Genomic DNA, 26386 nt, shown 5'->3' with positions numbered 1-26386 from the left:
CTGTAAATGAGGTTGTAATTTACTTTCAGTGGTATAAAGAAAAAAAATCACTTTGCCTAAAGTGTATGCATCTTTCTTAAGGGTGTACCCAGATTTTAATTATCTAAATGTAAATACTTAACGAATTTTACTTAGAGTAATGAGCTAAAGTGCACACTACATAAATGAGATGTTCTAATTAATCATGTATGAACTACTGGTTTAAAGAAAAGCTATGTGAATTCTGTGAATGTTGGGCTATTGCCAAATTGCTAATCAGCATTTGCATTCATAGATGACTTCACTTAATAAGTTGTGAGACATTCAGCAAATGTTTTAGGAAATTATGAGTTTTTAGATGCAGAAACTTTTTGCCTTTAACCATTTCTTTTTTCACATGAGCCTTTGGCTGATTCTTAGAAACCATAGGCAAACATTCTTTCTGGAGAAATTAAAATACAGCCAGAGACAAATGAAGAGCACTAATGTATCAGGTATCATTCACATAGGAGTCTTGAATTATTTATTCAGTCATGAACCCTGTCATAGATATATGTTACCACAGTGTGTGAGCTGGGTTTATAGGAATTAGCAATGTCATGCATAAATTAGGAATGCTTACAACATTTCTCCAATACAGCAGTTCTCAAACTTTTGGTTTTAGGACTTAGACTCTTAAAAATTATTGGAAACTTTGCGAGCTTCAGTTGGGTGGGGTATATCTACAATATCTATTAAACTAGAAAAAAAGGTGAGAAAAATTTAAAGAATTTATTAATTATAAAATGACTATAATAAACCATCATGTTACCCTAAATAACATATTTTAGAAAATGATGTTTCCCCCCCCCCGAAACTCACTCAACCTTTAATAAGAATGGCATTGTTTTTAAATTTTTGCAAAATTCTTTAGTGTTGGACTTAGTGGAAATCACATGTATTATCATATCTACTTTTGCAGTCAATCAATCTCTTATTGTATAGTTGAAGTATATTAAGAACATTTAGCGTCATGTAAATATGTCATTGGAAAAGCACACAGTATATTAATAGCCTTTTCTGATCACTGTGGATATTCTTCTTTGATATTTCCCCCAAACTTAACAACTTGTAGTTTCTTAAAGGTTTATTACAATGTGAAGTTTGAATTCATACCAATTAATTCTTTTGTACTCTAGTCCTTTAAAATCCATTGGTCTACTTTGCTTTTGAATGGCTCTTGCATCTCTGCATAATTTTGTAACATTATGCAATGCATTGATTATTGGGAAAATATTGCTTCACTAAATTTTGCCTATCTTCCAATGTTGACATATTTCATTATGTGATATGGAAATATCATATTTAATAATATCAACACTGAACTAATCAGAAAATCTGCTGGGACAATGTCAAGCTCATAGTAGTGGATACAGTTTTTCCAAAATTATAATTTTTTTTTAGATTTTTATTTATTTTATTTATACAAGAACCGGGGTACAGGCCAGATGTATGGGAGGGTGAGAGGATTCACCAGAGACAGAGTGGGTAGCAGAACAGGCAGACTGACGAAATACACTGCTGAGGCGAGCAGCAGGAGTGACAGGAGAGGTCTACTGCGCCATGTGGGACCCTCGCCGGCCAGCCGGGATTGAACTGGCCCTGCAGAGGCTGAGGACAGCTTCACTGCATGGCGCTCAACTGCCTGTGCCACCTGGGAGGTCCCAAAATTATAATTTTTACTTGAAAGCTCAAATTTCATCCGTAGCACAGCTGCGTCAGCTATTATCCTTGACATGACAGGCTCACTTGGTTCATTTTGGAAAAAACGTTTGCCAAATATCTAAGTTTGAATGATCATGATTTGTTGACTTTGCTTTCAAATCAAATTGGTATACCGTGAAGAAGGCAGCTTCAGATCACAACCTAAACAGTCACAGATAGTCCTTCTTTGATATGAAGTAGAATGCTTTCGTGTGCTTCCTGTTTTGTCACAGAGAATCTTTAGGACAGAGAGTCTAAGGTTGAGATGTGATTTTAAAAAAAAAATCATCTCTGTTGTGTCATAAAGGAATTTTCTAGGTGATACTGTCTTTTTGTGTGTATGAATGAGTATAACATAAAAAGAAGCATAACAAGTTAACATATAAGTATAACAAATATAAATGTAACATAAATATAAAATATATACGAGATTTCAAAGTGTCGCCTCCAAAGAGTGTAATATACCTCATCAACAACTTTTCAAAAATATTGTGTTGAAGTGTTCGTATATTTCATATATTGGGTTAAATAAAATGTCTTTAATTTTATCAGATTCTTTTAATTTTTGTAATGTGGCTACTAGAGAATTTTAAGACTTCATGTGTGGCTTGTGATACTTCTTTTGGACAGTACTAGTCTAGAGGAAAGACATTTTGTGGCCAAATATATTTGCAAAAAGCTGGGTACAGCATTTCCTTTTGAAAATTTATTATGCATATTGACTTACTTAGAAGTACTGGAGAGTCCTGCAAAAATCTTTTACAATTTTGGTTAACTCTTACTGTATTTTTGGACCGTGAATGTTAACAGTTTGGAATTAGTTTAAAAGTATAGTAAACTTCCTAGTTTAGGAAGCAGTTCTAGTTTAATTTTCTTCATTTTACTGATAAGAAAACTGAGGGTAGAATTTGTCAAGTTATTTAATTATGAAGTTATATTAATGTCTCTTTAGGGAAAGTGCAAAATAAACTATGTACACACAGTTCTTGGCTGAATGACTTTGTTTTCATCATAGTGTGAGATAGCTGAATATAGCAGGGGAAATCTTAAATTTACTTTTCCTCATTTTGGTTTTTGTAAAGATAGCAAGGACTTCTGACTTTAGAACTGCAAAGATCCTTAACATTTTACTGTGTCATAACTGAGTACAATAACTCTTTGCCTTTTGTACTTAAGGACTAAAAGTCTAAAAAGAGAAAGCTCCATGTATTGTTCTCTTAGGGAGCACACATCACACACAACTCATATAAGATTTCATGGTATCACAGGCTTTCTAAACCTAACCATAAACTCAGGGTTAAAAATTTCTCACGTATAGTTCAGAGATAATGGGTTTTGGACATTAATCACATAATTCTTGGGTTGTAATACAAAAACTCACCCATCAGTAGATGTTTACTGGATAACTACTATGTGTTTTGCATGGTTTTACATTCTGAAGAATTCCATAAGCTTTCCATTGGGTCCCTACTCAGAAGAAATTTAAAATTTTTTAACACTCATTTTAGAAATATTTATAGAAAAACTCTGTGAAAGCTTGAAGTCACTGAAACACTCAGTGTACTTGAAAGGTTAGCTCTCTAATGAGCAGTTAGAAAAACCATCATGTGCTATATGTGAGCAATGTTCAGGGTATCTGTAGGGAAGTGGACATTATAATAGCTTCAAAATGTGTCTTGCCATGATCAATGATTGTTCTGTCTGCTTGCTCTACCAGGGTCATCTGTGCAATAACAACTAGAATCTCCCATCTTCCCCTTTTAACGAAAATGCCAGAAAATGTTCTTTTCATTTAGGGGTGTACACCAATGCTTTATTTACCGAGGCAATACTGGTTTTAGTAAAGGCCCATTTATATGGGTTTATGGAATCTAAAAGAATATAGTGAACTGAAAGAGATGGGCTAAGGATTGTTAATTAAAAACTTTGAGACCCATGGGCCTCCCTGGTAGCGCAGGAGTTAAAGTCTCATTGCTATCAAGCTATCTCCAGCCCCTGCTATATGAGATGGAGCCCCAGTCAGGGAGCTGACCCACATGGTGCAGCAGACCTCTCCTGTCTCGCCCGCTGCTCCCCTCAGCAGTGTATTTCAGTAGATCTGCCTGCTCTGTTCCCCACTCTGTCTCTGGTGACTCCTTTCACCCTACACTTTCCCCAACACACACACATACCTCTTGCCTACACCCTAGTTCTTATATGCATAGATAAATAAATCTTTTTAAAAAAGTTTGAGAACCAAACCTGATTCTTATTTTCCTGCTGCCCCTCCCCTGGAGAGACCAAACTACTTCTCCCATCTTCCAGGGTGGTTCATTTCCACTAACTGCTCCTACATTACATCACAATGACACAAATCAGCAGGCATGACATCCAGGGCCCTTCCCAAGGGAATGCAGACCCAAACCCCTCTTCTCTGCATGTTTTCCCTATTACTCTACATCTAGCTGCCTGTCGTCATTCCCAAGGTTTTTCTTGGGCCAGGACTTCCTCCTGATTTCAATCTTGATCCACCTTTAGAAATTCCTACCCATTCTTTCAAGCCCAGTGTCACTTCAGCCATGATCTCTGTCTCCAGATGAGACTACACCTTCTTGGAACTTCGGAAGCTGCCTAATCATGTCTTTCTGTGAGACTTTGCACCCACTGCCTTATTTGAGAATTTTTTTTATATATTTTATTGACCCGGAGGCCAGGTGCACATCTGCTTATTTCTGTCTTTTAATAGCACTTGGAAAAGTTTGAACTTCATAGACCTTCAGTAAACATGTGTTGAACAAAATGTAAAATCCCAGAAAAAAAAAAGAGTTGTTTAGTATTGACAATTAACATATAACATATTTATACTTATAGATAGAGTTGGGAGCGAGCATCCCCCAATGGGAAAAGCTCCATTGGAACTGGGACAGAGGTGGGTGGGAAGGGCAGTTGAGTGTTATGCCTCCTTTGCATGTCTGGCCATTCATAAATGCAGAATTCTAGCTGCCCCATCTAACTACCATTGCCATTTCACAAATGTCTTAGTTTTTCATTTATCCTACCCACTGTGTTATGCCATTGGCAATTGCAAATGAGGTGGAAATTCAGATGAGTTAATGTCTGGGTATGATAATATAAATACCAGATTCCTAAGGAGTGATTTTTTTTTCCCCCCTTCCAGGCATGTAATGAATTCACTACACATGTGATGAACCTTCTCCGAGAACAGAGTAGAACACGTCCCATTTCCCCAAAAGAGATTGAAAGAATGGTGGGCATCATCCATCGAAAATTTAGTTCCATTCAGATGCAACTGAAGCAAAGCACTTGTGAAGCAGTTATGATTTTAAGATCAAGGTTCCTTGATGCCAGGTATGTCAGGCCACCAATCTTTTTTTTGCATGGTTTGTTTGTTTGTTTGCCTGCCTTTTCACTCCTTGTAAATTATGTTCTGTAAAGCTGGCCAGTTGGTCTTAGTATCTTCTTTAATTTGGTTGTAAGAACTCTCCTCTACAATGGACAGGTAATTTGCCTCATGGTGCCCAGGATGTCAAGTCTGTAGTGTGGGAATTGGCTATTAGTTGCCAATTTGGTGATTCAGGAAATGGATAGAATTAGTGCTGCTACTAACGACTTAGGACTTTGTACCCTCTTAATTCTGAGGCTAAAAAGTATATGTAAGGATGACTTTCTGTATATAACTCTTTTTTAAAAAAAAATATTTATGCATACAAGAGCTGGGGTACAGGCCATAGATGTGGGGGGGCGAGGTGAGAGGATTCACCAGAGAGAGTGGGGAACAGAACAGGCAGACTGACTGAAGTGCACTGCTGAGGGGAGCAGCAGGCAAGACAGGAGAGGCCTGCTGCGCCATGTGGGTCAGCTCCCTGGCTGGGGATGGAACTCATGCTGCAGAGGCTGTGGATAGCTTCATAGTGCGGTGCTTAACTCCTTGAGCCACCAGGGAGGCGCCCTATAACTCTATTTCAATAAAAGTTTGTTTTCTAAGAATTTTTTTGATATTTCATAAGAAAATACTTGAGATACTGATACTCCAAAGAAGGAAGTGGTGTTTTAACAAATAACAGTTACCACAAGACCCCAAGCTCTTGTTTTTCCAAATCAAGTAAGAAAACCTATTAGTTTCTCCTGTAAGGATGAAAATTTTCCTTTTAAACCTGAGACATTGACCCAGTTTCACAGATGTTAGGTAAGATATTATATGCGGTTGTGTTTGACCAGTTGGTCACATGGCAGGATTCCTCATGTTCCTATTATGCACGGTCTCTGTGGGATGCCTTTTGGGCATCACTAAGGCTTGTGACAATCTTCAGATTTGGAAAGGAGTTTCTATTTTATTTTTGCTTTCTTTTCCCTTGGAATCTGACAGAGAGAATTATTCTTAAAGGAAATAAGTAATTTAACTTGTCAATTGGAAAGTAAGGTGTGTGGAAGTCTTCATGGCAGGGCTTTTCTTTACAGCCCCATAAGGAAATCGAGGCCACCTAATGATGCCGCCATTCTAGTTGAGCAAGGCCCTGTATCACTTTCAGTGTTTTACTCCATACTGAAAGAATCGCTAGACCTCACCATTGCTTGATTTTCAACATTTTTCATATCAGCCTGTTCTCTTTGCTCAGTTCATGTCCATACTTTCATACATGGACTAGCACAGCGCTCTCCTGCTGGTCTGTTTCCAGTCATACTTCCATCCAGCCCGTCTTCCATATCCTTGTCTGCTCTGTAGCTTCTCCATACCCCTGTCTGCTTCTGTCTGCCTCTGTAGCATCCCCAGGCTGCCCTAGTTGCTTTGCTTTAACACCACAGTAGATCTTCCATGCTGGGCAGTGTATGTGTAAACTAACTGGGTACTTAAAGCCTTACGTGGCCTATCCCTGCCTGCATTCCTTTTTTTTTTTAAATTAAATTTTTGGGGTACCTTTTTGTGCATTACTTTTTTGGGTTTTTTTTTTAAGGTTGACTTTGTTTTTTCCTATTTAAAATATTCCAAACTCACTGTGAGACAATTGGAAAATATATAGAATAGAAGAATGAGAAATGTATAGAATAAAAGAATGAGTTAAAAGACAATGACATTTTTACTACCCAAAAAAATTCACTGTAAACATTTTAATATATTTTTCTCTGGTTAAGGAGGCTTTAAAAAATGTTCTTGTGATGATACAATATGCACAATTTGGTTTGCTTATAAAAATTTACCATGCATAAGTAAACATTTTTCATGTAGTATAAACTTAAATTTAAAATAATATTTTAAATAATATCAAATGGATATATGCTAAATAATTTAGCCATTCCCTCATTTTTGAGCATTATCTTGTCCCTACTAGTTTCCATAACTCCTCCCCCTCTTTCTAGCTTACTGCATCTCTTTCTTTCTCCTTCCCTCCCTCCCCCCTACAGATATGTACTTGTGCTGAGACGATAAATGCAAACAAGATAGGGTAACACCCTTGCCCCAGTTGAGCTTATATTCTTTTTAGAGAGTAAGACAATAAACAAGTAAACAAATACACTCCCATATTGCTCTCAATAATGTAATGAAATGTAGTAAGATGATAAATTCTATGAAGAAAAATCAAGCTGGGCCTCCCCGGTGGCGCAGCAGTTGAGCGCTGGGTTGCGAAGCTGCCCGCAGCCTCTGCAGCGCCAGTTCAATCCCCGGCTGCTCCCCAGCCACTGGAGGAGGGTCCCACATGGCGCACAGACCTCTCCTGCCGCCCGCTGCTCCCCTCAGCAGTGTACCTCGGTCTTTCTGCCTGCTCTGCTCCCCGCTCTGGCTCTGGTGAATTCTATCCCGCACTTCTGACTGTACCCAGTGCTTGTATAAATAAATAAATAAATCTTTAAAAAAAAAATTGAGCAAAGTAAGGAGAGAGAAAGTGATGATAAGAAGGTACTATTGTAGACGGGTTCTTTTCAAACTAGGCTTCAGTGAAAATCTTTATGCTTTGAACCTTTTTGAGCTTTCGGATTAGTACCTGAGGATTAATTCTTTGAATTGAAATTATTAGATCAAAGTCTGAACGTTTTTTAGTCTTATTGTATCACTAAATTGTTCTTTCCTATATTTAATCCAAAATGAAATACCTCTTGGTCTTATCCGTTTCCTCTACCTAGAATTCGCTTTCCCTCTGCTTAATCACTTCTCCCGCCCCTGCCTTCACCTTACCCCTGTTTGTCCACAATAGACCCTGTTCTCACAGCCCTCTCCCCTCGATGCACTCTAGTAGTGAGTTGTCACTGAGGGTTGCAGGCATGGAGTCAGGGGTGTGACCAGAGCTCACGTTTGTTGCTTTACTGAAATCTTGCCCCTCATCCCAGGCCAGCCCACTTTGGAGTGCCCACTGAGTCACTGCTGGAGTGGACTTGCCCCTCCTCAAAATCGATCCTCCTTTTACACACATCTTGAGGCCAAACTTCATGCAGACTGCATATATTATAGCTTTTCACTGACATTTTTTCCTCTCCCCTAATCAGCCACATCGAAAGCCATGGCCAAGTCTTCCATGTTTACATTCCCCTCGATTCCACCAAGGATCTTACACATAGTAGGCAGCAAAAAATAATAAAAATAATAGATTGATTTATGGCAGCACTATTTACAATAGCTAAGCTTTGGAAACAGCCCAAATGCTCAAAAATAGATGACTGGATCAAGAAGATGTGGTATATATACACCATGGAATATTACTCAGCATTCAAAAAAGATAAACCCATGCAATTTGCAGCAGCATGGATGGCGCTGGAAGGGATCATGCTCAGCGAAATAAGCCAGAAAGAAAAAGAAAAATTCCGGATGTTCTCACTCATAGCAGGAATCTAGAAAACCTAAATAAGGGACCAGGAAAAAGAATAACTATAGGAAAGAAAAAATCAAAATCAACAAACAACTATGAACCAGAGACACAACTATTGGGGGGGGGGGATGCGGGGAAAGGAGGGAATGGGGTCAAAATAAGGGGGTTGCAATTGTATGGGGAATATAAAAAAAATTCTAAAAAAATAGATTGACCAATGAGGTAAATGACAAGTTCCACTTAATACTTTGAAAAGCTCAAATCAAAAAAGAGAGGTAGTGTCAGAAAGCAAAAAACATTTTTAAATTGTCATCTTAGCAGCTTAATAAAATATTATATGTCAAAGATATTTAAAAGTATTTCTGACAGGGGCCTCCCTGGTGGTGCAAAGGGGTAAGATGCAACCGATGAAGCTTCCGCAGCCACTGTATCACAGAGTTCCATCCCCCAGGTGCCAGCCAGGGAGCCACCCACATGGTGCAGCAGACCTTTCCTGACTCGCCCATTGCTCCCCTCAGCAGTGTACTTCAGTCAATCTGCCTATTCTGTTCCCCACTCTGTCTCTGGTGAATCTTGTCACCCACCACACCTCTGGCCTGTACCCCAGCTCTTGTATGCACAAATAAATCTTTAAAAAAAAAAAAAGTACTTCTGACAGAAAGGGATCCTTCCTAACACATTTGCTATCCTTCTATCTGCTGAGAGTTTCCCATTCTTGTCACCATGGGTGCTTATTTATTTTCACCTAACTGCATTCATAATGTGTTGCGCTATAGGTTACCTTTTTCTTCTAAGGGAAGAAGCTATGTTAACAAGCCAGAGTAAGCAGAGCCAGAATAAGAAGGGCACGGAGCTTGGAGCCGACTCCCTTCTCCCGTGGAGACTGGGCTAGTAACAGCCCTGGGACTGACACGCCACTGCACGCTGGGCTGAGGCACATCCAGTAGACTGTGGTGAACCCTGAGGGGAGTGAAGCTTAGGGGAAATGTTTAATGGGCACTTTCTACAGGTCGTGTTTCTAAAAATAAAGCATAAGAGAGTTCTTTCTTACACCTTCAAGTGAAGGGAAATACTGAGCTTTGTTCCATCTGTTCTTGTAGTGCCTCTTAGCCAGCCCGCTGCACTGAGACAGCAAGGTTTTTCTGCTCTAGGCAAGCAAGCTCATTCAGATATATGAATCGCTTGCTCTCTTGGCTTTCGTAAGGCCATCCTCACATTTTCTTGGTAATTGGACAAGCTGAAGCATTCACCAGAGCAAAACATTTAGGAATAAATTTGTGTAGGTCCTGCTGCTCTTTTAGTAGAAATGCTGTATAATTTGGACACAGCCAGAATGTGTGGGGTGAAGAGTTTTGTTCTGCCCGTAAATTTTTTCCCCGTGGCTTTTTGATGTTTCCTGAAACTAGGCAAAATTGATAAGTGAGCCAAATTTATCTTTGTTTTCCTTGATATGTTTCTGCTTATTCCTCCTTTCATAAGTCACCATTTCCCAAAGAAATGCCCTGTGTCATCTAGTCCAGTGTACTCTGGGTCTTGCAGCCAAGCTCAAGTCTTCGATGGTGAGATACAAATGCACATGTGTGTGCATAGTAGCATTGAGAGGAGTGTCTGAACGAGGAGCAGCGAGGAATAGTGCAGACAGGTGCTGCATGTGTGAGGGTAACAGCAGTCACTCAGATTTAGCCTATGGTTGCCTCCCAAGAGTGTGGGTCTAGTATGGTTGATCTTTGGATTTTTCAGTAGAAGCTAAAAACCTAGATTTTTATAATCAGATCATTATTGTGTGATCTCAACAAACATTATCTATGGTTCAGTTTCAGTATCTGTTCTAGGCCTTTCCTACCCTATTCATTCACCCACCTCCTCATCATAGCATGCCTCTTTAAAGTGCCCCAAGTTAGGGCTTTGATTTTGTTTCCAAGCAGTGCATGACTTCTGGAAAAATGCTAATGGCTGTTTTTGTATTTCTCTGCCTTCCCTTTCTTATCACCTCCTCCATCCGATTCATTATCATTTCCTATTGATTTTAATCCCCAAATAGATTGTGAATCTTTTCTTCGTCCTCTAGGAGATAATGGTTCAACCTTCTAAAAAGTATTGAAATGTGAAAATTTCAGGGCTCATAACATGAGGTATTCTGACCAGACCTAGACTTCTTGCTCTCTTGACTCTCCCTTAATGTTGAAACCTGGACCAACATAAATAACCTACCACATTAGTGACACCATTTTAACTAGAAGAATTCCATGGGTATGCACATTCACAACTGCCTTCTGATCGGCCTTTTCTGAGTGTAGGGTATCACAACTGAGAAGATCTTTAAGATTATTTGGTAGGAAATATTAGAAAATGATTTAGGAAAACTATTTTCCAGTTTGGGGATAATCTGATTTAAAGTGAAGTGTGACGAATACTAATTTTCAGGTTGGAATTTTTTTAAATCTTAATAACAAACCCAAATGACATTTTTGCTATTTGAAATAAATTATTGGTAAATACTTGCTCTTCTGACACCCTCTCACTCACCTCCAGTAAAAACAAAAAAAGGTTTTCTTCCCCTAGTCTTTCTCTTGTAGGCAAATCATCCCTCAGTCCAGGCAGTAGCTTAAGCAGAAAAATCCAGAAATCTTTGATGTATTTTTTTCCTATCTTCTCTGTCTTCCTCACCCACTCACTCTAGACAATCCATCATCAGTCTCTGTGCTTTCACCTTTCAAGTAGATTTTGAATCTTTTTATTTCCATAATTCTCACTCTATGCCAAGTTACCATCATCTCTCAATTTGACCATGGCAGTTGTCTCCTTAAGTATTTTAACATTTCCTTCCATGCCCGCCTCCAACTATTTGCAGCAGTTGAGCAATCTTTTTACAACATAAAACTCAAAACTTTCAATAGCTTCCTATTGCTCTTATTTTTTTATTTTTTTTTTAAATAGAGGCATGTTTTATTTATTTATTTATTTGTTTGTTTGTTTTGTTTATACATGCACTGGGTACAGTCAGAAGTGCGGGAGGGTGAGAGAATTCACCAGAGCCAGAGCGGGGAGCAGAGCAGGCAGAAGGACCGAAGTACACTGCTGAGGGGAGCAGCGGGCGGCAGGAGAGGTCTGTGTGCCATGTGGGACCCTCCTCCGGTGGCCGGGGAGCAGCCGGGATTGAACCCAGCGCTCAACCGCTGTGCCACCAGGGAGGCCCCGCTTCCTATTGCTCTTAAATCCAAACATGCTTGTCTGCATAATCTGGCCTCTGCCCATCCTTGCAGACACTGCGCATTTTCTAAATTCTACTGTGCTCCAACCTCCTTTAGCCCTTTGGACTTTCCAGGCTCTTTTCTCTTTCTTTTCCATTTTCTCTACTCATTCCTCTTCCCATCTGCTGTTTGTCTAACTCTCTACACATTCTCGAAGTCTCAGATTAAATGTTAACCCCTTTAAGCAAACCTTTCCTGACTCTATAATCATTTAGTGTGTTCAGTTGCCCTCATACGTATAACTTAAATTATACGCTAATCTCCTCTCTGATACTTGATATAGTCACAATAATTTGTAGTTATTTCTGTGGTACTTATCTAATGTCTTTCCCCATCTACTCTTTCCCTTACGTTCCAACCCTGCTCTCTAGCAGACCTTGGGTGTTTTGTTACAAGTGAATCTTTCTTCACTGAGTACTGAGAAATCATAGATCTTTGATAAATATTTGTTGACTAAATTCAAGAATGAAATTAATTCTTAATTGTGCCTTATAGTCTAGTAATTTTTCTCAGTGAGTCCTACATCTTCAATGAGTTATCAGGAGCATAATTTTTTAATGTAGTAACCAATTCCAGCTTACGAATGTTTTAAAATAGAAATCGGCCTTTTTGTATGATCCAGATGAATGTATCCTTCTTTGGTTAATGTTCATCATAATTATGATTCTCTTTTTGGTTCTTATCATAGACGAAAAAGGCGTAACTTCAGTAAACAGGCCACAGAAATCTTGAATGAATATTTTTACTCACACCTCAGCAACCCCTACCCCAGTGAAGAAGCCAAAGAGGAGCTGGCCAAGAAATGCAGCATCACAGTGTCACAGGTGAGGCTGGGCCGAAGGTAGTGAATTCTCGATTGTTCAAGTGTTACGGGTGAGAGAGGACCCCGCAGGTTTGTCTTGTTTCCCTTCTGGCATAGGAGCCCTATTTCTTCCTCAGAGCATTCTCATCAAACTTTATATCCAAGTGTTCTATCAAGGAAGGTAAAGAAAATCTAGATATGTCTACATTTTTATGCAAGCTTTTAAAGCTTAACATAATTTTTTAAAACTTAAGTAGCAAGGAATCGGGATATTCACCTGCCTCCCAGTATAAATCTTCTGTAGAGAGAATATAACCATGCCATAGGGAGAGACAGTTTACACTTAAGTGACTCTTCAGTAAATGACATGTAGTTCTGCTTTTCTTGATTTAGATGACTGACCTAAGCTTCTACCAGAGAGGAACCAATTTATTTGTTGCCGAAAGGAAATTTAATATAACTCTTTGGTGAAAGCTTTGAGAAATTCACCAAGCTCTTTCTTGGTAATCGTGGTATAATGTTGAGGACCCAAGGATAGCTTTGCTTTTTTGTTATCCATTAAACAGAAGAATTAAGTTTATACCTGTCACTGTTTTTTGTTGTAAAAGTGTATTTGTAATAATTGTGACCCTGAAGTTAGCTATCATGTTTAGTTTTAGGCAAATAGACTAGTATTTAGATTGAGAATTGAAGACAAATAAACAACTAAATCTCCTTAAAGAATAAAAGCATATTGGCATTGACTCTAAAATATAGTTTATTAGAATACTCATATTGTCATTTGTAGATTGCCATTTGAATAGCACTTTTTTATAGCATGCAAAAGTGATAAAACCAATTCTTTCTATTCAACTTAAGAAGAGCTGACCCTTAGCAGAAATTTTGATGTTCCTGAGGGGTCACATGACACAAAATTTTTAAAGTAGTTCCTATATAATATTCCTGCTGTATTTGTGGAGTCTAAGATACTAAATATCCCTGTCAGATTTCAATGAAGGTTTCATATCAGTATCTTAAGACAGTGTTGTTTAAGGGAATAGGTTCTGCGCTTAAGATGATTTACAACTCCTGTTTCAGCATTACTTTCAAATGGCTCAAGGAAACTTAGATTTATAATTAAGGTTTCATTTAAGAGCTGTTGTCATTCTCTTATGAAATAGTGTTGTATCTTGATTCGTTTTTCTCAATTTGAAATGAAATGTAACTGATTTGTATTACTAGCTTATAAAGACACATAACTATATAAAACATTACTAGCTGGTTATGAATTGATAGTACGCACTGCCACTTAAAATACTAAGGAAGGGTAAAAGGCATACACAGATATTTTGTATGATATTTTTATTTTTGTAAATTTGTTTGCACATTTAAAGTTATTTCACAGAAACCCTTCAAAATGTGAAGACAACACACAAATTGCAGAAAGATATTTATAAGTATATAATCAAGAGGATTAAAATCCAAAAATTAAAATTCCTATAAATTAATAAGAAAAAGGCAAAGAACCCATTTGAAAAACAAACCAAGGACACAAAGACTACTTAGAAGAAAAAATGTAAATGGTCAATTATATAAAAAGATTCTTATTATTAGTCAGAAAATTGTGATATAAAAACTGCAATGAAGTAATGTTTTACATTTACTGGACTGGCAAAAATTCAGACTGCTCCAGGTCTACACGTTGTTGTCAAGAATATCCAGCGGCAATAACCCTTATATGTTGTTGGCAGGAATGTTAATTGGTGTCACCAATTGGTATGACTTTTGGCATTAGCTTATAAATTTGAATATACACATATTATTTGAGCCATAATTTCATCTCTTGGTGAACTGCCCAAAAACCTCTTGTCTGTGTTTATCAGGAGACATGTGAGAGCATTAATAATAATATTGTATGAAATGGCAAAATCTTGAAATAAGTCAGTTGTCTATTGACCGAGGAAGTGGCTAAATCCACAGCAATATGATCCCACAGTGGATTACTAGAAACATAATATTGAGTGAAAAATGTAAAATGTATACAGTATGATACCATTTTTAGAAACTTCAAAACCAAACAAATTAAAGAGCATATTGCTTAGGGGATGCATACATACATACGTACGTACGTACATATATATATATATATATATATATAGAGAGAGAGAGAGAGAGAGAGAGAGAGAGAGAGAATATATTCAGTTGAGTGGAATGGGATCAGGAAGGAATATTAAGGAATTTCAGTGGTATTGTCAGTAGACTATTTAATTGAACAGTAGATTTATAGGGGCTAATTTAATAATGATGTAGTTACAAACCTACATATATAAGTCAAGGAAATTTTAAATATAAATAACAGAATTTTTAAAAGAACATTTTCATTTATTTGTTCAAAAAGTATTTGTTGTGATACCTATAATGTCAGCTTCTGTGCTCGGATAGAAGAGATGTCAGTGAACCTAACAGGTGAAACACCCCATACTACCTGATGGAACTGTGTCATCTGTTCACCAAAAGATAATGTAGGATATGTAGACGGACAGCCTTAGACAACAATTTTCATGATACCAAAACTAAAAAGAATGGAAATATCCACTGATAGGAAAATTGATAAATGAATGTGATATATTTGGAATAGTATATAGCAATGAGAATGAATGAACTAAAATTACATGTAACTACATAATGCAGAATGAAAAAAGTACAGTACTTAGTATATGATTCCACTTATAAAAAAGGTCAGAATCAGGCAAAATTAACCATAGTGTTAGAGGTCAGGATAGTGGTTACACTTTGGAGAATAGTGATTAGAATGGGGACTGTTCTTGATCTAAGTGAGGGCCCCATGGGGTGTTCGCTTTATGAAAACTTCTGAAGCTGTATACTTAGGGTATATGTCCCATTTTGTTGATGTGTTCTTTACTTGACTAAATATTTACTTACACAACAGCAACCAGCCTGCTCTTATGAAGCTTATATTTTCCTGGAAAGAAACAGGCAGATAAAACAAGTAAATGAGAATGTAAATTTCAAAGTGATAGGTATTTTGAAGAATAGAGGAGGGAGGGCCTCCCTGGTGGCGCAAGGGGTTAAGCACCGTACTGTGAAGCAACCTTCAGCCTCTGCGGCACTAGTTCAATCCCTGGCCGGCCAGGGAGCAACCCACATGGCGCAGCAGACCTCTCCTGTCTTGCCCGCTGCTCCCTGCAGCAGTGTATTTCAGTCAGTCTGCCTGTTCTCCTCCCTACTCTGTCTCTGGTGAATCCTCTCACCTGCCCACATCTCTGGCCTATACCCAGCTCTTGTATGCATAAATAAATAAATCTTTTTTTTAAAAAAAAAAAAAAAAGAATAGAGGAGGGAAAGAGAATAATGAGTTAGAGGGGGGAATTTTTAATAGATTGGTTAAGAAATCCCTTCTTGAGAAAGTATCTTTAGATAATGATTGAAGGAGGTAAACAAGTAGATGAGGCAGAAGCAGCAGTAAGGTCCTGAGATAAAAGTGGCTTGAGCAGGTACGGTAAGTAGTTGGAGATGAAATCAAAGAGGCTGTGAGGTCCAGATGGTCTACACTTTGTACACCATGGTGATACCTTAGACTTGAATACTGAGTGAGATAAAAAACTGAGGAGTGATACACACTAACTTAAGTTTCAATAGAATCATCATGGCAGCTATAGTGACAATAGATCATGGGAGGCAAGGGGAAGAAGAGATACCAGTTAGGGTGCTATTGCAATAACCCGGGTAGAAGATGATGGCGGCTTGGACCAGAATGTTAGCAATAGAGTTAGTAAGAAATGACTGGATTACAGCTATATTAAGGAAATGCAGCTGAGAGCATTTACTGATTGATTGACATATAGGATGTGAGAGAAAGAGCATCAGGGATGACTATAACATTTCTGGCCTGAGCGTTAGAAAGATGGAGTTGTCATTAAATGTGAGAGGGAAAGATTTGGAAGGAGCAGGTTTTGGGGGAGAAGATCCGGAGTTTGGTTTTGGACATATTAAGTTAATATATACTATAGTTTTTAAAGGTAAGTCTATATTATATTACAGTGTATAAATAGGTATGGATAAATGAAAAATGTATAATTTGTTTGTGATAATTTATTATAAATATAATTGTCCTTAACATGTAATTGCATGCTGAACCCAGAATTTGAAATCTGAGTTCTTAAGGCTTTGTTTGATGGAGTAAGATGGAATTCCTCTTTTACATAACACCCTAAAAATTCACAAAAGAAAAAAATTATTTCAAATGTCACAATCACCAGGAATCATGCTTAAATTGTTACATGTTCTTAATTAGTGGAGTAGATATTAATATATTTTTAGAATAGCGCTAACTTGCATTGATTATTCAGGTTAGCGAGTCACAAAAAACTCCATTGTTCTCCTGATACCGTTTCTGAATATAAATGATTCTGGCCCTACTTTCTCTGCTAGGTGTTTTTAGAATAAAAAATGTTAGCTTACTCTTCATTGCTACTGTAATTGAAATGTACTGTAAAGTAAAGATTGCTCTTTTTTCTAACAGATGAGAATCTAAAATGGCAGAGAGGTTGCGTGGCAGCATGAAAATAGATTCATTCATTTATTCATTCAACTAATATATTTTAGAGATTTTAAAGTGGTGCATAAGACTCCCTTTTATGAAAGTCTAGTATGGAAAACATTAATATCTAACCCTTAAAGAGGTGGAAATTGAAGTTAAGAGAAGTAATTTGACAAGGGTCACAAGCCTTAGTGAGTAGGAGAGCTGAAGGTTCTTATACAGAGGTCCTTGATAAAAAGGAGAAAACTGGATTTTTACCTTCTTTTCCTGCAGACTTGATGTAATTCCTCCATCCCTGGGACCCTGACTGCAGAGTCCTGGTCTGCAAGGCACAAGCGAGGCTTTTATCACTAGGGCTGCATCATTTCCCCCTAAGCCACTTTAGAGACTCCAGGCTAGTTAGTAGTCTGAGGTCTCCTTACTCATTAAACTACTTATTCCAAAGCAGTGAATATTCAGTAAGCTAATTAAAATTTGTAAGTAAGATTTCCTTATTAAAAAAAATCTATTAAAATAAGAAGAAGCCCGTTAAAATAATTAGAGTAGGAGAAAAAAGATGACTATCAAATTACAGCATCTTTTTCAGCTATCCATAAAGGCCTTTTCAGTTTCTTTGGCAGTAGACAGAAGGCAGAAGTGGATTTCTACTCTAAGTATGCGGTTGGTGAACTAGAGACAAGTTGAAGGAAAATGGCAGCAATTTTGTTAAAGCAGTTCTTTCACAGTGTCTTAAAAGAGTGCTACAGGCCCTCTGTTCTCTAAAGGCTCTGATTGTGTGTCCTAGTGGAGATGGGATGTCATGAAACAGTGTGCACAGAACAAAGGAGCAGGTTGTAAAAAGAGGGGAGCTTTGAGGATGCTATAACACCAAGTACAGATAATGCACATCTGCAAGACTTAAAGAAAACAGGGAAAGTCTCTGATTCTTCTGTTGTTCTTTTCTACAATCAGCATCATGATTAGCATGGTGCCTGAAGCTTGCTCCCATGATATCAGGGATTATATTTATTTTAGAATTGACCTTTTTGAGGGAATCTCTAATACTCCTTTTTTTAAAAAAAAAAAAAAAAGACTTTTTTATTTATTTATACAAGCACTGGGTACAGTCAGACGCGTGGGAGGGGAGAGAATTCACCAGAGCCAGAGCGGGGAGCAGAGCAGGCAGAGGGACCGAAGTACACTGCTGGGGGGAGCAGCGGGTGGCAGGAGAGGTCTGCGCGCCATGCGGGACCCTCCTCCGGGGGCCGGGGAGCAGCCAGGGATCGAACTGGCGCTGCAGAGGCTGCGGGCAGCTTCGCAACCCAGCGCTCAACCGCTGCGCCACTGGGGAGGTCCTCTAGAACTCCTTTGATGTGATACCTAAGCTAAAGTTAGAGAGGCGATTTCCAGTATAAATGTAGTGCCATTTGAGTTTTCCACACCTAAAAGCCATAATCAGAATGATGATCTTTCCAGGTTTTGTCCCCTTCATCTTCTTTTGTCTACTCCCCTTTGAGTATCCCCATCAATCTCTCCTCTTTCTGTCCCTCATCATTGCATTTCACCTTCCCAGTGCCTCTCTTCTGTGAAACATGTCAGACCAATAGGCCAATATATATCAGTCAGGGTCCCAGCAGAAAACAGATGGCACTCTCAAATTAGAATAATTTGAGGCAAGTTTAATAAAGTGACTATTTACAGAAGTGTGGGCAGGATACAGAGAAACCACAAAGGATAATGCTAGTGTTCAGGATTCTGTTACTATCCCTAGGTGTAGAGTCAGGACCTGGACACGGTGCAGGTTTTCTGATCCCATGCAGATCGGGTGAAGAAGGAGTCAGAGTCCTCAGTGGCTTTTGCAGGCCTTTTATTGGGATTTACCATGTACATGGCAGGTAGGGGGGCCGGGAGGCTGGCAGGCCTCCCAGCCCCCAGCAAGTCTTCACTCTATCTGGCCTCTCTGGCCTTCTCTACTTCTCTCTCTGCTTCTACTCATTCTTGGCTTCTCTTTCAGTTTCTGCTGGCGTCCCCGTGACGCCGCCCTTAAAAGCCCAGTCTTAGCCCAGGTGAATCCCATCTACCTAGGCCCACACCCTTCTCCAGGTGTCCGCCATCAGGCATGCATTCAGGACCAGAAGGATCCTTCATCTATCCTGATGGCCGGAGGGCAGAAAAGCCTGGCATTTTTCCTTACCCTACACTAGGCCTGAAGCGGTGAAGGAAGGGTTACCAGAACCCAGCCAGGACAGTGAACTGTGTGGAGAAGGCCAGTAACTCAGGTCTTAACTGAAGGCAACACTAAAGTAACGTGGAGTCTGGGGAAGAAATACTTGGACCTCATTTTCCTTCCCCCTGCTCATCTCCTGGCAGTGACCTTCTTTGGCCAGACGCCTGAGGATGAGTACATCAGCCTTTGGGTGTCCAGAATGGGGCAGTGAGCAAATAGGGAGGCATGAACAGAAAATGTATAATGTTTCCACAGGGTACAGATACCAGAGCAGAACAGCAGCCAAGTTCAAGCCTCCCGGTTCCCCCTAATGTTGATTCTGTTATTCCCACCCAGATCTGGCCTTCTTGGGAGATGCTCTTAGACTTCCTTTGTCCTGTCTTTTGGCTTTGCTTCTCCTTTCCTATTCTGTGAGCTATGTGGAGAGCATTACTTCTAAAGCAAGTATGGCTTCTGAGAGTAGAAGCAGTATAGTTAAGTTAATTTGATTCAGACAAAGGTACTTGTCTGCATCTTCGGCTGTTTTCTTAAATCACTCAACAAGTACTGGTTGCTTACTATCGGGCACTGTGCTTGGCATTGTGGCAAACAAAAGTGAATAAGAAAGCGTTATTCTACCTGCGAAATGTCCGATTTCTTGGGGAAGACATAAAAATTCTGACAGTGCAAAATTATCTGGGAGTGTGCATAGGTACATATGGGTGTCATTTTGTAATATGGCACAAAGAGGGCTTTACTTTCTATAGAGAGGACTAGGAAAGTTTCCCAAGTTCTTAGTTCTGTGACCTTGGGCAAGTCATTTAACCTCACTCTGCCTCCTTCCCTTATGTGTATAATTTGGATAAAAATAGCATGTACTTCATTGGGTAATGGGAGTTTCAGTGAGATGGTATGTCTAAAGCACCTAGCAGAGTGCCTTTCACAGAGTCAGGAGAAGATATAATACTATTTATCATCTTCCTGCTTCTGCCTGGAATGGTCTAACCCTGTCCTCCCTACATACATGCATAAACATTAATTACTACTCTTTCAAAGCTCATGTCAAGCGTCAGTTTTTCAAGAAAGCTTTTTTTGTACTCCCAGTTCATATCCCCTCTTATATTTTCTCATAGCCTCTTTTGCTTTTCCATGATAGCACTTAATACTATTTTATCTAAGTAATTATTTAATATTGTCCCCCAGATAAATGTTGTACCCCATGTTGATTTGGGACTGTGGTCTTATTCAGTACTGTATTCATACCTGGTACAGTGTCTAGCATGCAGACACAGTGAATGTTTGTTGAAGAAATGATTTAGGTAGATTGTCAAGCCTGATTAAGGAAGGTCTGCAGTTATGATGTTTAGATGTTTTTATGCCTGCATTTAGGAAGTTGAGCAGTTTAAATTTGTGTTTTGTGTTTATTTATCAAACAGTGATTTCTGCTCACTCTACTACGTAGAACAATGAACACAACAGAGATTATGCCCTTGTAGTGTTTAGTGTTTACATTCTATTCAGGAGATGAGGATAATGAATTGAAAGATATGCATAAAATATAACATGATTATATGTTATGTATTTCCTATTATATATTGTAAATAGCATAGTACATGTAATTATGTCATATGGTAGTAAATGCTATGATATAACATAAGGAAAGTAATGATTTGGGGTATTTATCTTTATGAAAGATAAATACAGCACCAATGTATAAGATCAGTTAGAAGGGGAAGCCACTGAAATGAGAGTTGACTACATCATAGGAGACTACTGGTATAATAATAATTCAGGCAAGAGGTGTGGTAAGGATTCAAATTAGGCCACTGAAAGTGGTGAATGGATTTGAAAAGTATTTTGGAATTAGAACTGATTATTTTGGACGTAGGGTAAACAATTAGGTATGGATGTGAGAAGGAAAGAGTAATTGAAGATAGCTGAAGTTTTTAGCATAAATAATTGAAGATGGTGACATAGGAAATGCAAAAGAAAATGCTGTTTTGATGGAGAGAAGAATAAAAGTTTGTGATGGTTATACCAGGTTTATGTTGCCATCTGTATGCCAGTTTGGAAATGTTTAGTTAAGAAATATAACTTAGCTTGGGAGTCATCCACTTAAGTTCATAATTGAAGCCCTGGGAATGGATGATGTTGCCCAAGGGACTTGCAGATAAGAAGAAAATAAGACCAGGGGAAATGAATTTTCCCTGGGTCATTTGTCAATTCTGAGAGGGTGAGTAATAGGCTGAGAGATTAAACAGTTCTTTCCACAACTTTGCAGGTCTGAAAGGGGGGAAATAGGTATCTGAGACCTACCAAGGGTCTTGTTTTGGTTGTAACTTAGGCTACTAGTGCTACATCCAATTAGTAAGGGTACACAGGATATGCATACACCTTCACAGAGATAATTCTCATTCAGAATAGCTCAGTCCTTAAAATTTAATTGCTGGTACTCATAGCTTCTTATATATGAATGGGGAAAGCTAGCAACAAGTCTAGGCTTTAAGTTGTTTCTGTAAACAAAGCAAACACAACAACAGGCACACAATCAGAAAAAAAGCAGACATAGAAGACAAAACAATATATCTACCAAAACCAGTAGAAACAACAAACTATAGAAATAGACCCACAGAAATCTAGAAATGGAAGGATCTTATATGGGCTATAAAATATGCTTAATATATGGGGAATTTTATCAGAGAACTGGAAACCATGTAAAAGAGCAAATAGAAATTTTAGAGCAAAAATTATAGTAACCAAAATTAAGACTTAAGTGCTTGGATTTAAAAGTAAATCAGACATAGCTGAAAGGAAGGTGGGTCATAAGAAAATAATGATACTAAAAAATGAAGAGAAAATAGAAACTCTGGAGAGAGAGTAAGTGACATTGAGAGTCCAATAATAAATTTAACATAAGTGGAATTGAAGTCCCAGAAGTGAACATACCATGGATCATTGCAATATTTGAAAGGTAAAGACTGATAATTTCTCAAAGCTGATGGAAGATTCCAAGGCCTAGACTGTCCCCAAGCAGAATAAATAAAAAAGGATTCACAATGAACATAGTCAAAACAAAATCAGCCAGAGGGAAAAACAAGGTTACCTTCAAAGAGTAGCAATTAGACTGACCATTGACTGCTTGATGAAAATAAAACCATAACACAGTATGATGTCTTTAAAGAGATGAAATGAATTAAATGTCAGCCTAGAATTCTGTGTCTGCCCAAAATGTCCTTTGATAGTGGAGGTGAAATAAAGACTTTACATAAAAAAAAATTCTATTTGTTCCATTTTCTCTGTTAAGGAAGTACAAAAAGTGTTCTTCAGGCAGAAGTAAAAAGAATTCCAAAGTGAGGGTAGGAGATGTAGAAGACATGAGAAAGCAAAGAAAAGGGTAAAATGTGTATGTGACTCTAAATGACTGTTCATTGTTTAAAGCAATAATGTCTTTACAATATGTATAGAATTAAAATACACAGTAGTAGTGCCTTGTAAGTTATGAGGGGAGAATAAATGTTCTAATGCTCTTGCATTTTCTGCAAAAGATGGTAAAAGGACCAATTAATGTTAAACTACCAGTTAATGTTAGACCTTGACAGTCAAGAAAGATGTGTACTCTTTAGGGTAACCATTTAAAGAATACTAAAAGAATATATAACTTCCAAACTAATAAAGGAGACATGGAATAATATCTTTAAATAAGCAATCTAAGGGAAGGCAGGAAAAGAGAAAAAGAACATAGTAAGTGGGACAAATTGGAAATACTTAATAAGATGATAGGTGTGTACCCAAATATATCAGTAATTACATTAAATTATTTGTGTAATTATTGATGTAAATGTAAATGAATTGAATACTCTTAAGTAATACATAAATATTGTCAGACAAGATACAAAAATGAAACCTAATTATGTGTTCTCCAGGAGATACATCTAAAACATAAAGACAGGAAGAATAAAAGTAACAGTATGGGGAAAATTACATAACATGCAAACAATAACCAAAAGAAAGTTGTTTCTCTACTCACCTCAAATAAGAATAAAGACAACGGGCCTCCCCTGGTGGCGCAGCCATTGAGAGCTGGGCTGAGAAGCTGCGCGCAGCCTCTGCAGTGCCGGTTCACTTCCTGGCTGCCGGCAAGGGTCCCACATGGCGTGCAGACCTCTCCTGCCGCCCGCTGCTCCCCTCAGCAGTGTATTTTGTCAGTCTGCCTGTTCTGTTCCCTGCTCTGGCTCTGGTGAATTCTCTCACCCTCCCGTGCTTCTGACTGTACCCAGTGCTTGTATAAATAAATAAATCTTTAAAAAAAAATAAAGACAAGAAATTTCACTAGAGGAAGACAGGCATTTCATATGATGATACAGCAATTCTACATTTGTACATATCTAATAGCAGAAGTTAATATATTAGATATTTAGACCACTGGCCTGCAGGTACAATGGATTCTGTACCATAAAAGTGACAATTGGAGGGGCAGGAGGGGAATGGCAAATAAGGTTGTACTTCTTTTTAGTTTCTTTACTCGAAAAATGCATGTGATTTATTTTTACTGAGAATTAGTTGTGACTATTGAAAGGCTAGTATTTTGAGGATAGGTGTTCCCATTTTTAATAAATTTAATTATTTTGGATCTTTTAAAGATTTATTTATTTATGCATACAAGAGCTGGGGTACAGGCCAGAGGTGTGGGGGGTGAGAGGATTCACCAGAGACAGTGAGGAACAGAACAGGCAGGTTGACTGAAATACACTGCTGAGGGGAGCAGCAGAGAGATAGGAGAGATCTGCTGTGCCATGCGGGTTGCTGCCTGGCTGGCCGGGTCATGGAACTTGTGCTGCGGATTGCTTCATAGTGCGGTGCTTAACCCCTTGCGCCACCAGGGAGGCCCTATTTTGGATCTTTTAAAAAGAAAACTGGTGCATATAATTTGTTTGAGAGTAGTGTTTGAATAAAGAAGGGCTTCCATGAAGCAAAGCCTTAACTATATGATTTCTTTACATATAGGATACTGAATAAATTTAGATGTTTTCATTACGGGAATTAGATTTACATGGAATTTATTCAGACAAAAAAATCTAGTCCAGAAATCTATGGAGGAACCTATTCTTTTGAACATAGATTTACTTTTTTTTTTTTTAATGAGAGAATTAATTTAATTTTTTTAAGATTTATTTATTTGTGCATATAAGAGCTGGGGTATAGGTCAGAGATGTGGGGGGTAAGCAGATTCACCAGAAACAGAGTGGGGAACAGAACAGGCAGACTGACTGAAATACACTGCTGAGGGGAGCAGCGGGCGAGACAGGAGAGCTTGGCTGTGCCACGTGGGTTGCTCCCTGACTGGCCAGGGATCGAACTCATGCTGCAGAGGCTATGGATCACTTCATAGCGTGATGCTTAACCCCTTGTGCCACCCAGGAGGCCCGAGAAGTAATTTTAAAGAAAAGAAACCTTTAACTGGGAACATTGTATGTGGTCATTTAGAATCACCCCATAGCATGTGTTTTAGGGAGATGAACAGTATCATCTGCTTTCTATGTCCTGTGGCCGCGAGGCTGATGTTTTATATACTTTTGCAGATGGGCCTCTTTGTGAATGTCACGAATAGTTATCCGTCTATCATGCAGAGCGTAGAAAGGGCAAATCCAAACTGTAAGGGTGTCAATACATTAAGGCAATAAAATTTGTCATAGCCTCAAATAAAAAAGCCCATTAGTTGACAAGTGAGTCTGTTTTAAATTATTTCAAATACTGTGTGGAGACTGAATTTCTGTTAGTAGTTCTCCAAAAGTTGATTTTCAAGTCAGTTGTTAGGGATTTTTAACTCATTTTGTAAAAGAAAAAAAATGAGCTGGTTTCTGGGACTAGCCCACATTTTAACCATGAATAAGTTGAAATAGTTTACACTGAAAAGGTAGAATGTACTTTTGGAGCCCTTGCCATTTAATGCAATGAAATAAAATCAAATAAATGAGTTTTAAATTTGTTATCAAGAGTGTTAAGATAAAAACAGGGCTTATAGATAAGGCAGAATGGAAAAAGCACAGAAAAAACTGTGACTTCAGGCAAGTTCTATGAACTGTCTGACCTCAGTTCCTGATTCAGTAAAATTGGGTCTTTGTGAGGAGTAAATGAAATAATAATACATGTAAAATTTCTGACCTACTGTGGCTGGCTCATCATGGACGCTGTGGAGGGTTGCTGTTCTAAATAAAAGTGCAAGAGGGATCCAAGCTCGAATTTCCTACCAATTCTAGGTCCAGTGCATTTGTCCTGCAAATGGCTGTGTTGGGCAGAGGTGAGGAGCTAGTCCGTGGGCATAGGTAGTGCTGCTGGGTATTGTGTAGAACAGTGGCCTGCAGGTCCAGACCAAAGCTCTGGTGTTCTCGTCTGGTCAAGTTTCATATGCCCAGGTGTGCAGGGGAGAACCCTCTTTTCTGTTCTCTGCTGCCTACTCCCCATTGCAGCACTGGAATCCTGGACCAACTCTCTCAGAATCGGGAGCGCCTGTGAAAAGGATGACCTTACCTTAGTTACTATAGTTCAGCATAACTGGTAGAAGGTTTTGTTGTTGCTCTTGTTGCTTGCTTGTTTTAAGAAGAGGGAGAGCTGACATCATGGGGGGATATCCCAGCCACAGCCCTGTGCATTTTGAGCACTTGTCTCATTGAATGTTCACAAGGAGTAAGCATTGTTAGCCCATCTTGGAGACCAGAACAGGGGAGTCTTCGATGATGTGACTCCACTAAGTTAACACAGTTAGGAAATCACAATGGTTCATGCACAGGTGTGTGTGACTCTGAAGCCCTTGTTCCTACCGCCTTCTGGGTTCTCAAGGAAATGCGCATGTGTGGTAATCCACATGGTGTCCAGCCTTCATCCTTAAGCAAATTTCTACTGAATATACCCTAGGGAGGAAGAGGGGTAGAAACAGATTTCGTTTATTAACACCATTAACTTTAAAAATTGAACAGTGTCTGGCTTCTGATTTCAAATTGAATCACATAATGGGGATGAACACATATTGATTAGGAAGAAACTATTAGAGGTAAAGTTGTTTACCATGTAAGTATGCTACATGTGCCATTA

The 26386-nt window shown here is 38.6% G+C and overlaps 1 protein-coding gene across 4 annotated transcripts in view; it reads left to right on the top strand.

Annotated features, from left to right (window-relative positions):
• Positions 1–26386, top strand: part of PBX3 (PBX homeobox 3) — a gene marked incomplete at its 3' end in the record, with an annotated part of 192679 nt that overhangs the window by 152334 nt on the left and 13959 nt on the right. For all 4 annotated transcript variants that reach the window (XM_084236124.1, XM_084236122.1, XM_084236121.1 and 1 more), the window contains exons 4-5: positions 4880–5070; positions 12459–12594. In XM_084236124.1, the coding sequence (XP_084092250.1) occupies positions 4880–5070; positions 12459–12594 (327 nt within the window). The remainder of the gene's footprint in view (positions 1–4879; positions 5071–12458; positions 12595–26386) is intronic.

The sequence above is a fragment of the Talpa europaea genome (genome assembly GCF_964194135.1).
Source record: "Talpa europaea genome assembly, chromosome: 7".
NCBI classification, from domain to species: Eukaryota; Metazoa; Chordata; class Mammalia; order Eulipotyphla; family Talpidae; genus Talpa; species Talpa europaea.
The sequence above is the reverse complement of the archived record's forward strand: the minus strand, read 5'-3'. Positions and strand labels throughout refer to the sequence as shown.